This window comes from Crinia signifera, chromosome 9 (assembly GCF_055691185.1).
Source record: "Crinia signifera chromosome 9, ASM5569118v1, whole genome shotgun sequence".
Taxonomy (NCBI): Eukaryota; Metazoa; Chordata; class Amphibia; order Anura; family Myobatrachidae; genus Crinia; species Crinia signifera.
In genome coordinates, this window is record NC_139225.1 from 74580518 (window position 1) to 74593130 (window position 12613).

The window sequence follows — 12613 nt, forward strand, 5'->3', positions numbered from 1 at the left end:
AAATCTTCCTATCAGTGAGGGAAGTCGCGCTTTTGGCGCCAAATCCCCTTCAGGCGCATCCACCCTGTCTCTCTCTCATCTCCAGTGACTCCCCCTCTAGGGATCACTTGGAGTTGCCCAGAAACGCTGGGCGTCCTGTAAGGAGCCTCAACTCCCCTGGGGGATTTCAGCTCCCAAATCAGTAAAGATGGCGTCTGCCATCGCTGGAGGACCCTTCCCCAAGATCCCCTTCTAGCAAGGCGCTGGATGGGGTCCCCCGTGGCCCAGGACCAGTCTCCGTCTGAGCGGAGCTCAGCGCTGTGCAGAGCGCACATTCTCCCTGAATGTACCTCTCTGCACACAGGACGCTGACAGGACGCGTTTCTGTCCGTGTCCTGCTGCGCTCTCAGCATGTAATGACTTCCACAGAAGTCTCATGCTGGCAAAACCTGCATCTATAAGTTAAGAAAATAATAAAACCTAACTAAAAACCAAAGAATAAAAGTGTGGCTGCACGCAGCCACTCAGCATTGCACCCACTCCTGTGGGCACCTAAACGAAACTGAGGCATGATGGGATGCAGAAGGGAGGAGCCTGCTCCCAAAGTTTGAAGCATAGGTGCCTGGCTCCTGGCGGACCCCTCTACATCCCAAGGTTAGCTGTGTCACCGGACTGGACGAAAGAGAAAAGGTTTAATGCTGGCTTTGTTAGAAAGGTGTCAGAACACACAGTGCGGAGAAGCTACAGTCTAATCAAGAGTGCTCACTACTGAAAGTGCCTGCAAATGTCAGACCTGAACCATGGAGAAACAGCAGAAGGTTCCCTGGTCTGATGAAATGTATTTATTTTTTACAGTATATGGATGACAAGCTGTATGTATGTCCGTTACTTTGTTGGCACCATACAGCATTATGGGGAAGAATGCAAAGTGCCAGTGCCAGTGCGATGTTCTGGACAATGTTCTGCTGGCAAACTATGTCCTGGCGTTCCTGTAGACCAGTGATTTTCAACCTTTTTACCTTGCGGCACACTAAATAAGATTTTCAAATTGCCAAGGCACACCGTGAGATCCCCACAGGGCAAAACATATTGGCCCCCACAGGAAAAATCCAAACCTATTGGCCTCCATATAAAAAACAATCACACTGGTCCCCACAGGTAACAAAGCTAAAATACATTGACCCTTTACATGAAAAAAAGAAACCAGTAAATAACAGTTGAACTGGTGGTGGCTATAAACTGGTTTGGGCATCTCTAGATCTGGAGGCACACTTGGGAGCAGCTCAAGGCACACTAGTGTGCCACAGCACAGTGGTTGAAAAACACTGCTGTAGATGTTATTTTGACCCCTACTACCTACCTAAAGATTGTTGTAGACCAAACACACACCTGTAAGGCAACAGTATTCCTTGATGACAGTGACCTCTTTCCACAAGATACTGTGGCCTGTCATAGCACAAAAAAAGTTCATGAATAGTTTGAGGAACATGACACATTAGTGACCTGCATAATATTATGCACAATGTTTAAAGCAGGCATGGCTAAACTGTGGCCCTCCAGCAGTTGTGAAACTACACATCCCAGCATGCCTTGCCATAGTTTTATAATTCCTTAATAGCAAAACTGTGGCAAGGCATGACCATAGTTTGGACATGCATGGTTTAAAGCAGGGGTGGGGAACCTCAGGCCCTGGGGCCGTATGCGCCCCCCGTAGCCGTCTGAGTGGCCCTCCCACCCACCAGGCGGCTTTGCCGGGAGTAAAGTAAAGGGGAATTCTCGCAAGAGGTCGGTAGTTCTCGCAAGATTCCTCTTAATCAACAGCAGCCGGAGTCAGTCCTATTCAGCGGCAGCCGCTGCAGGACAGTTTGTAAGAGACATTTTTACATATGGCCCCCGAAGGATTTTTTTCCCCCATACAACGGCCCTTGGCACAAAAAAGGTTCCCCACCCCTGGTTTAACCCCTTCCCGCCGCAGCCTGTTTTTGCCTTCCTGACAGAGCCCTTTTTTTCAAATCTGACAGGTATCACTTAAGTGGGGATAACTTTTTTTTGCTTTGACTTATCCCAGTGATTTTGAGATTGTTTTCTCGTGACACATTGTACTTCAAGTTAGTGGTAAATTTTCGTCGATACAGTCTGTGTTTTTTTGTGAAAAATACCAAAATGTCGTAAAAAAATGGAAAATTTAGCAATTTTCAAAATGTTAAATTTTCTGCTTGTGAGACAAATAATCATACCACTCAAAATAGTTAATAACTAACATAGACCATATGTCTACTTTATGTTTCCATCATTATTTCAACATCCTTTTAATTTTTTGGGACACTAGGAGGCTTAAAATATGAATAGCAAATTCTCAAATTTTCAAGAAAATTTCAAACACTGATTTTTTTAGGGACCAGTTCAGTTCTGATGTGACTTTGAGGGACTTGTATGTGAGACACCCCCATAAATGATGCCATTTCAAAAACTGCACCCCTCACAGTATTCAAAACAGCATTTTGGAAGTTTGTTAACCCTTTAGGTGTTTCACAGGAATTAAAACAAAGTGTAGGTGAAATTTCAAAATTTCATTTTTTTTGCAGATTTGCAATTTTAATACATTTTTCTAAGGAACACAGTAGATTTTACTAGAGAAATGTGACTAAAAATTGATTCCCCCAATTCTTTTGTTTTCATAAATATCCTATATGTGGCCCTAGTGTGCACGTTGACCAAACCACAGGCTTCATAATAGAAGGAGCACCTACTTGATTTTGGAGCCTCCTTTTTATGAGATTATTTTTTAGGCACCATGTAGGTTTCTAGGCACCATAAGATGCTAAAAGTTAGGAACCCCCCCACAAGTGACCCCATTTTGCAAACTACACCCCTCAGGGAATTCATCTAGGGGTATAGTGTACATTTCAAACCCCCAGGGGTTTCACCAATTGTGGTACAACTGGGCAGTGAAAATGAAAAATTAATTTTTTTACACAAAAATGCAGTTCTGGCTCCAAATTTTTCATTTTCACAAGGAATGAAGGAGACAAAGCACCCCAAAATCTGTGCCCCAATTTCTCCCGAGTACGGCAATGCCTCACATGTGACCAAAAAATACCATTTGGGTGCATGGCAGGACTCAGAAGGGAAGGAGTGATTTTTGGATTTTGCAGCTCAGATTCTGGTGGAATGTTGGTGGGTGCTATGTCGCATTAGCAAGACCCCTGAAGCACCAATACAGTGGAACCCCCCCACAAGTGACCCCATTTTGCAAACTACACCCCTCAGGGAATTCATCTAGGGGTATAGTGTACATTTCAAACCCCCAGGGGTTTCACCAATTTTGATACAACTGGGCTGTGCAAATGAAAAATTACATTTTTGACACAAAAATGCAGTTCTGGCTCCAAATTTTTCATAAGGAAAGAAGGAGACAAAGCACCCCACAATCTGTGCCCCAATTTCTCCCGAGTACGGCAATGCCTCACATGTGACCAAAAAATACCATTTGGGTGCATGGCAGGACTCAGAAGGGAAGGAGTGATTTTTGGATTTTGCAGCTCAGATTCTGGTGGAATGTTGGTGGGTGCTATGTCGCATTAGCAAGACCCCCGAAGCACCAATACAGTGGAACCCCCCCACAAGTGACCCCATTTTGCAAACTACACCCCTCAGGGAATTCATCTAGGGGTATAGTGTACATTTCAAACCCCCAGGGGTTTCACCAATTTTGATACAACTGGGCTGTGCAAATGAAAAATTACATTTTTTACACAAAAATGCAGTTCTGGCTCAAAATTTTTCATTTTCACAAGGAATGAAGGAGACAAAGCACCCCAAAATCTGTGCCCCAATTTCTCCCGAGTACGACAATGCCTCATGTGTGACCAAAAAATGGCAGGACTCAGAAGGGAAGGAGTGATATTTGGATTTTGCAGCGCAGATTCTGGTGGAATGTTGGTGGGTGCTATGTCGCATTAGCAAGACCCCCGAAGCACCAATACAGTGGAACCCCCCCACAAGTGACCCCATTTTGCAAACTACACCCCTCAGGGAATTCATCTAGGGGTATAGTGTACATTTCAAACCCCCAGGGGTTTCACCAATTTTGATACAACTGGGCTGTGCAAATGAAAAATTACATTTTTTACACAAAAATGCAGTTCTGGCTCCAAATTTTTCATTTTTACAAGGAATGAAGGAGACAAAGCACCCCAAAATCTGTGCCCCAATTTCTCCCGAGTATGGAAATGCCTCATATGTGACCAAAAAATACCAGTTGGGTGCATGGCAGGACTCAGAAGGGAAGGAGTGATTTTTGGATTTTGCAGCTCAGATTCTGGTGGAATGAATGGTGGGTGCTATGTGGCATTAGCAAGACCCCCGAAGCATTGTGAAATGATGAACCTAATAATCCATAGATGTGTGGTATATTTTAAAACACTCCTTTATACATAGGCCGGGTTTGTCGGGGCAAGTTTCACAGTGGAAAATAGTATCCTTTCTTATTCCCTTTTTATAGCAAACTTTGCACCTTTTTTGTGTCCTGCCCTTTCTTGCAGTGGAGGGGATTTCGTTAGGAAAATGCTGCCCTGGTACAATACGGGGGCCAGTACTAGAAGTACTGGGGCCCTCTGCCTGCTGGTTCCCAAATATTAGGCCCTTTATGACTTCCTCTTGAAAGTGCATAAATGTCCCCCTCTGGCTGGTAGAACGGAATAGCACGTAAGCGTTATACAGTGCCATCTGGATGATATACACGGCCAGCTTCTTGTACCAGATTTTTGTTTTCCGCAGGGGACTGTACGGCTTCAGTACCTGATCTGAAAGATCCACTCCGCCCATGTACTTATTGTTATCTAGGATACAATTAGGTTTTGAGGTGTGGGTACTGGTACCTCGTACAGGGATGGAGGTGGTACTGTCTCCATGAATTGTTGTCAGTATAAGGACATCCCTCTTGTCCTTATATTTGACCAACAACATATTTTCGGTGGATTGTGCCCTGCTTTCACCCCTTCTCAGTACTTGGGCAATGTGCGTTTTTGGGAGGCCTCTTTGGTTCTTGCGCACAGTACCGCAAGCTGCTGTACCTCTTGAACCAAGGGCCTTAAACAGGGGGATGCTAGTGTAAAAGTTATCCACATAGAGGTGATAACCTTTATCCAGGAAGGGGTGCACTAAATCCCAGACAATTTTTCCACTAACACCTACGAGGGAGGGGGGGCATTCTGGCGGTTCAATTCTTGAATCCTTCCCTTCATATACCCTAAACCTGTGGGTGTACCCTGAGGTGCTTTCACACAGTTTATACATTTTTATGCCATACCTTGCCCTCTTACTGGGAAGGTACTGGCGGAATTTAACCCTTCCTTTAAAATGTATAAGGGACTCGTCGATACAAATAAATTTTTCAGGGATGTACATCTCTGCAAATTTGGCACTGAAATGATCAATGACCGGCCTGACTTTGAATAGCCGGTCAAAGGTGGGATCATCTCTGGGTGGGCACTGTGCATTATCGGTGTAATGCAAAAATTTAAGGATTATCTCAAAACGAGTCTGAGTCATGGCCATACGGTAAAGTGGGGTGCTGTACAGAACATCTGTACTCCAATATTGCCTAATTTCTGGCTTTTTTACTATGCCCATATGTAACACCAGACCCCAAAACGTCATCATCTCTACTGCATCTACAGGGGTCCACCTAGCAAATGATGACGTGGGGTTTTGAGCAATAAACTGCTGGGCATATAAATTACTTTGGTCCACCATTAAATTTATAAAATCATCAGAGAAAAATAATTTGAAAAAGTCAATTTCTCTGAGACCTGTTGAATCAAATTGGATTCCTGGGATGGCCAAAAACTCAGGAACCTGGGGCTCAAAATTGTCTGGTGGTGGGGTCCATACGGGATCAATCATTTGGGGGGGGGGTCTCAGCTGCTCTACGGGGGCATCTTTGAGGGGGTCCCTCATCACTAGAGGAGGAAGAGGAGCTTAAGACGAATCCTTCAAATTCCCCGCTTGCATCACTGGCTGTGTCAGAGTCAGAGGCAAGCATGGCATATGCCTCCTCCGCTGAATACATTCTTCTGGATGACTGGGATGACATTTGGGATGAAATTTGGGATGCCATTTTTATTTTTGTGTTTCTGTAAGTGTAATGTTTCAACACGTGTATAGTGTAGGGGGGGTACAAACTTTATTTCAACACGGGGGGTATGTAGTGTGTAGTGTGTATGTAGTGCAGAAAAAAAAAGGTAATTATGTAGTATCTGGGCGTCCGATTTAGAAATCGGATCGCATCGCATGCGACCAAATCGTATGCGATGCGATGGTCAAGATTTTTCCATAGGATTCAATGTTAAAATGGTCTGAGTCCATTTTAACATAGAATTCAATGGGAAAAAGGGGTCCTTTTCCTTTCCCCACTATCCAAGTGGGCATGGAGTTGGATATAAACCTGTAGCGAGCCACCGAGCCCGAAGCGTGGCGAGCGTAGCGAGCCCCGCGAGGGGACACAGAATACTTTTTAAGAAATATGCGTTCGCTCGCCACGCTTCGGGCACGGTGGCTCGCTGCGCTCGTCACGCTATATAAAATCAATCCTTTGCCCACTTGGATAGTGGGGAAATGAACAGGACCTTCTTAACATTGAATCCTATGCAAAATCGAATCGCATCGCATCGCATCTGATTGTATGCCTTAAGGTAAGGCATACAATCACAAAATCGCCAGCCCAGATACTACATAAGTACCAAAAAAAATACTTTATACAGGAATTTGATCCCAATAAAAAAAAAAAAAAATTGAAGGGGTTAAAAAAAAAAAAAAGGTCCTGCGCCAAAAATTTAGCACAGATGTTGGTCAGTAACGTCCGTCACTGAACAGCGCTCAAAGGCAACAGGACACCCACAAAAGCAACGTGGGTGTAAAAACAATTAAAAAAAAAATAAACCACAGCACTCTCCAAAAAAAAAACAATTTAAAAAAACGGCAGAAAAAAAAATTATATCAACCCTGTGCCAAAAATGCTGTTCAGTGATGTACGTCACTGATCAGTGGCCACAGGACACCCACAAAAGCAACGTGGGTGTAATAAACCACAGCACTCTCCAAAAAAAAAAAAACAATTTAAAAAAACTGCAGAAAAAAAATGATATCAACCCTGTGCCAAAAATGCTGTTCAGTGATGTACGTCACTGATCAGCGGCCACAGGACACCCACAAAAGCACCCACAAAAGCAACGTGGGTGTAAAAACAAAACCCCACTGCAATCCCCCCCCCCCAAAAAAAAACTGCAGATCAGTGATGCAGTGATGCGACACTGATTAGCAGTGAGGGGCAGCAGGCAGACAACTGTGGGTGCAACCTGACAGGGTATATATAAAAAAAAAACCCTGGACCCCCAAAAAGTTGCTGATCAGTTAATTAATTTAATTCAGATATACTGATCAGCACAAAAGGGGTGCAGCAGACACAAAATATAGCACTCTCTGTCACTATCTCTCACGATCTGTGACTCTATGACACTGCAGCAGCAGGACACAGGAAGTCACAAGATCCAGGAAGCATCCAGCTGCTGGCAGCACGCTACCAGCGGTGATCAGGTAAGTATCAGGCAAGGTTCAGGTATGTATATCACGACAGAGTGGCCGGTGACCGCTCTGCACGCAATTCCAGACCGGAATGGCGTCTGCAGCGCAGTCACCGTTAGTTTAAATGACGCGCCTTGGCTGTGATTGGTCCGTCGGACCAATCACAGCCTTGGGGGCAGGTGGGGTGAGGTGGGGTGAGGTGTGGTCATCACCGGTGACCCCCTCATGCCCCCTCACACCCGGCGGTGATTGACACCTGTGTTACCGAGCGTCTGATTCGCCGGTAACACAGGAAAACGCTGCGACTGGCTGTTCACATTGAACAGCCAATCACAGCGATCGCCGACGGGGGGGAGGCATCGCCACCCCCCCTGGGCATGCAGGGACATGTCTGCTGTCAGGGACAGCAGACATGTTTAAACTGTCACCGCGTTTATAGACGCGGGGACAGTTTAAAGTCATGACGTATATATACGTCATGTGTCGGGAAGTACATCCCGGCCATGACGTATATATACGTCAAATGTCGGGAAGGGGTTAAAGTGATGGGTGTACAGTATACTTCAGCAATAGGAAAGTTTGGAAGTATAATATGTCAGTAAATCAATGACATGTATATATCCTGCCCTGTGTTCATAACTGCAGGAGACTTGTGAGAAATAAATAAAGCAGTAATTGGTAGTGTAACTTTATTCTCGTCGCCCAAAGGCAAGATACATTTTGGTGCGCCCCCTGACAAACATCCTGCTTATTGCCACTTACAGCACCTGTCTGTTTCTCCATCCCCTGCAGTCCCTCCCCACAGCGACCATGGGCCTGATTCATACCTGCTTGCTGAGCTGCGAGTCTTTAGAGCCCAGTGAGCAAGTCAACACCTCCCCTGTACACACGGGGAAAATCACTCGCCATCTAATGATTTTTCCTCTGGTCACAGCAAACTCTTACCGCACAGTGAAAGGCTAGCCTTCGGTCAGAAGACTCACACATTTGCGCATTGCCTACCGTGCGATCATTTGCGCACTTCATACAGCGTGGGCTGCGAATTCACAGCCCGTCTGAATCAGGCCCTATGTGCCACTTGCATTAATTGTGCCTCAGAAGACCAGCAGTCGCCTCCACAACCCAGAAGTCCCGCCGTACAGGATGGGGAGGGGATGGTCTCTTCCCAGCACTGCCCACTATACGGTTACAGCACCCAGCAAAACCTCATCTCTGGGTCACGGAGTACCCAGAAACTCCTGCCATGATACTACAAATCCCTTTGCAAAAGCTTGCGGGTCAGTGGGGAAGTTGTGGAGCCAATATGACAAGATAGTGTCACTTTAACCCAGCCTCCTCCCAATAGATCCGCAAACTGTGGCATTTTACCGCGAAGGGGTAGGGATTATCATTATCTTAATTTTTGGAGTAGAAAGGCTGACATAACAGTACAAGGGGTGGGGGAAGTGCACTAGAAAGGACGGATGGGGGGTTTCAATTGGATGCAATCTGATGCAGATATGAGGACTGAATTATGTTATGGAATAGTGGTAAGTTGTTAGGTGCAGATGACGCCTTTTGTGGTGTGCGCTGCTTGGAAAACTGTTGCCCCAGATCACAAGATTAATATTGTGTACACAGTACACCTGAAGGTTGGGACTCCTTCAACTAAGAGTAGCACCCCACAGACTGCAAACTGAAGGCACAATGAAGGTAAGACCTAAAAATTGATTATTTGCTAGTCTTAGAGATGGATTTGGGGCGCGGTTCCCCTTGGGTTGGTGTGGCACACCTTGACATTTATTTAGCACTATTTATTTTCCACAAATATTACATTTTCAAGCACTTTCAATTTTGTAGCATCTTGTAACCCCTAGCTTCTGCTTCTTTCTTATTAACACACTAACAGCTTAGTTTCTCACCTATGCGCTGCCCTGGGGTGACTGCCTTATCCCGGATTCACAGTATTAACAACCCACCAGAGATATGAGGTCAACATGCTGGTTGGTGGGCAAATATTTCTTGAATATACCAAGTACCTTAATTATTGATTTAATAACGTGGAGTGTGCATCTGCACCATGTGTTTTTCTTTGCAGAACTACAAGTCCCAGCATGATAGCACCTCATCTAAGATTGCCCCATAAACATCACAAGATTTCATGATGATTCTGTCCCCTGCTGTTACATCACATCAGTCAGTACATTGGAGTGGTTGGTAGATATTGGTTAAACCCACAGTATGGGGGTGGCAGGAAGCAGGGCACCGTCTCTGGGACACCATTCTGCTCTTGTTACCTGGTCTCAATGCTTTGCAGTGATTGTCAGCCAGCATTCAGGGGTTGGGAGGGAGGTGGAGCACCAAGTCCAGGACGGAAGCGGTACATCTGTCAGAACAGACTTAGGTCTACAGTCATTAGGTCGACCCCGGAAGGTCAACTGTCCCCAAGGTCGACAGGGTTAAAGGTCGACATGGCTTAAGGTCGACATGGGCCAAGGCCGACATGGTTTTAGGTCGACAGTCATTAGGGCGACATGAGTTTTTCACTGTTTGACCCGAATGTCGACACAGTCGACATGGACACTGTTGGAGTCGAACCGCTGCCCCTTGTATCGCTCGCTTCGCTCGCAATGCTTCGGGCACACTATTTTATTCTCCCACCACGCCCTAGTGGATGGTAGGGCATGAAATACCGCCTGTCGGCTCAAAAAACAGTGAAAAACTCATGTCGACCAAAGTCTGGTCTGACAGATGACAGTTTCCCGTCCAGGACACAGTAAAACAAAACAAAAAGCCACTGGTGGTCCTCACAGTGTCAGAGCAGCAAGTCCAGGACATGGAGCTGGGGACAATAGAGGCGCTCCCTTCAGGGCTGGAGTCCTGTGGCAACTGACACCATTGTCTCTAGCAGTTCCGCCCCTGTAAGTAATATTTGCATTTGTTTTTCAATATAAGGAATATAAGAGCTTACATAAGTGGAATTGGCAGAAATAAATGAAATAGAAGAATGAACAGTATGTTTTACAGATGACAAGTAGTATAAATGATGGCAAATGTACCCATACACATTAAGATGTGTGTTCAGAGGCCGAAGAAGACATTTGTAATTGAAATATAGCAAACAGATGGCAAGTGGGAAAGGAAAGGGTTTGTGTGTACCCTTCCATGACTATCATTTGTTCCCCATACACAATGACTACCGTATAAGGTAGCTACAGTACAATACAGAAGGCAACTACAGGCTTGATATCCATTTACCAAAGATTTTTCCATAAACGTATCAAGTCTGTTTTAAGAGATCAGCTATACACATCTACTGTGCAATAATTTATGTAAGGGGAATCATTTGAGAAATAAGAGCTGTCAGGCTAATACACTGTAGCAGATTATTAGTCTGAAGAGCTACAATAATTGCACTACAATCTGTATGTGATACAAGAACAAATGGAGAGCCTGATGATAGATTCAGATCATAACAAATCTCACTGATAGGAGGAAGCCAAAAGTTACCTTACACTTCTTGATTCTGTGTATGAGGCACCCTATTTATGTATTCAGTGTTAACATTACTAATTTGTGTTGAGGATAACAGCTGAAATTTGAAGCTTGCAAGCAAAAAAAAAAAAAAAAAAGAAACCTCTACTGCATGAATCATATCAACACTTTATTGTTATGCTGCTGTAATAGTAATACAAATAAATAAGTACCTGATGCCCTCGCTGCCTTAGCACACCAGTACAAGCTGTTTTTGAATGGAATGTGTCATTGAACACTGGGGGAGGTGAGAAAGCGCTGAATATCAAGTAAAAACACCATTCAGTTTCTGCTGTTGGTGGCTAGGCAGTAAGTCTTTAATAAAAAGCTAGAAAAAAAGACCATACAAAAAAAATGTGCATAAATCAGAGGCCTGTCTAAGCAGTTAGTAAAAATACATTGAAGAATGTACAGTAGTTGCTTGGCATATGGCATCATGTGCCTTACCCCCCCAGCAGGGGGAGGATTCACATGGTCAGTCTGTACCAAAATACTTTTGTCCAAAGTGTGTGGGGGCAACTGGGTGGACCTCTGTGGTTAAAATGGTTATATCTGGAAACTCCTGGATGATGGAGATGGCACCTGTGAATAAAGAGCTATTAATAGTGCGGCAAAATGAAGTGATGATTAGCATAGTTTCTATAAATAATAGCTGTATAAACAAACAGAGTTCTGGTGTCATAACAATAATAATGAAGTAAACCTGTAAAAGAAATAGCGCCTGGGGATTTTTTTACAGTGGTGTAACTACTATATCCCTGCAGTGATTACTTTGAGATTGGGAAATATGAAACTCCTAAAATATCATCCACTAGTGTGGCTCATCATATCCTACAGATACGGAACCACTGTTCCTTATAGAGGGTACCGACACTGTTTCTTCTAAAGGGTACTGATTTACCCCAGGGGATCAGCCCCTAATACTTTTCATTTATTTTAAAACACTGTTCGATATAAGCAATACCTCCTGTTGTATACCTCTCATATTGCATTGCCCCTGATGAAGTCATGTTGACGAAACGCATTGGTCTTCTTAAATAAAAGAATTACTTTCTGAACGAAGTCTACGTTGCATTGTTGAACACCTGAATTCCACTTCAGAAAAATTAATGATGTGAGGTACTTGTGTATTATCACGGTGCCGGAATTTACTAAGTACGCAAACGTAGTGAAATCGCATCATATCGCATTGCATTCCGTTATGGTATGGCATGCGATGCGATTTTGACGCTTATAATGGCATTTAATGTACAATAGCATTAAATGACATAATGTCATTTATTAATGCCCCCCCCCCCCCCCCCTCCCCAGTATCGACGTGATCCCGAAGCGTGGCGAGCGCAGCGGTACTGGTCCGAACGACCTTTTCATACCCCAACTAGCCACGTCGGTGTGGAGTTGATGTTATATAGTGTGGCGAGCGCAGCAAGCCCGTAGCGTGGCGAGTCCTGCAAGGGGACGTGTATTATGTTACATGTATTACGCGTCCGCTCGCCACGCTTCGGGCTCGGTGGCTTGCTACGCTCGCCACACTATA

General features: G+C 44.7%; 1 protein-coding gene across 1 annotated transcript in view; it reads right to left on the minus strand.

Moving 5' to 3' along the window:
- Positions 1-11193: 11193 nt before the first annotated feature.
- The window catches only part of UPRT (uracil phosphoribosyltransferase homolog), a 41869-nt gene continuing 40449 nt past the window's right edge, over positions 11194-12613 (minus strand). Inside the window, exon 7 of the mRNA XM_083159248.1 lies at positions 11194-11658. Within this exon, the coding sequence (XP_083015374.1) occupies positions 11552-11658 (107 nt within the window). The 3' untranslated portion in view covers positions 11194-11551. The remainder of the gene's footprint in view (positions 11659-12613) is intronic.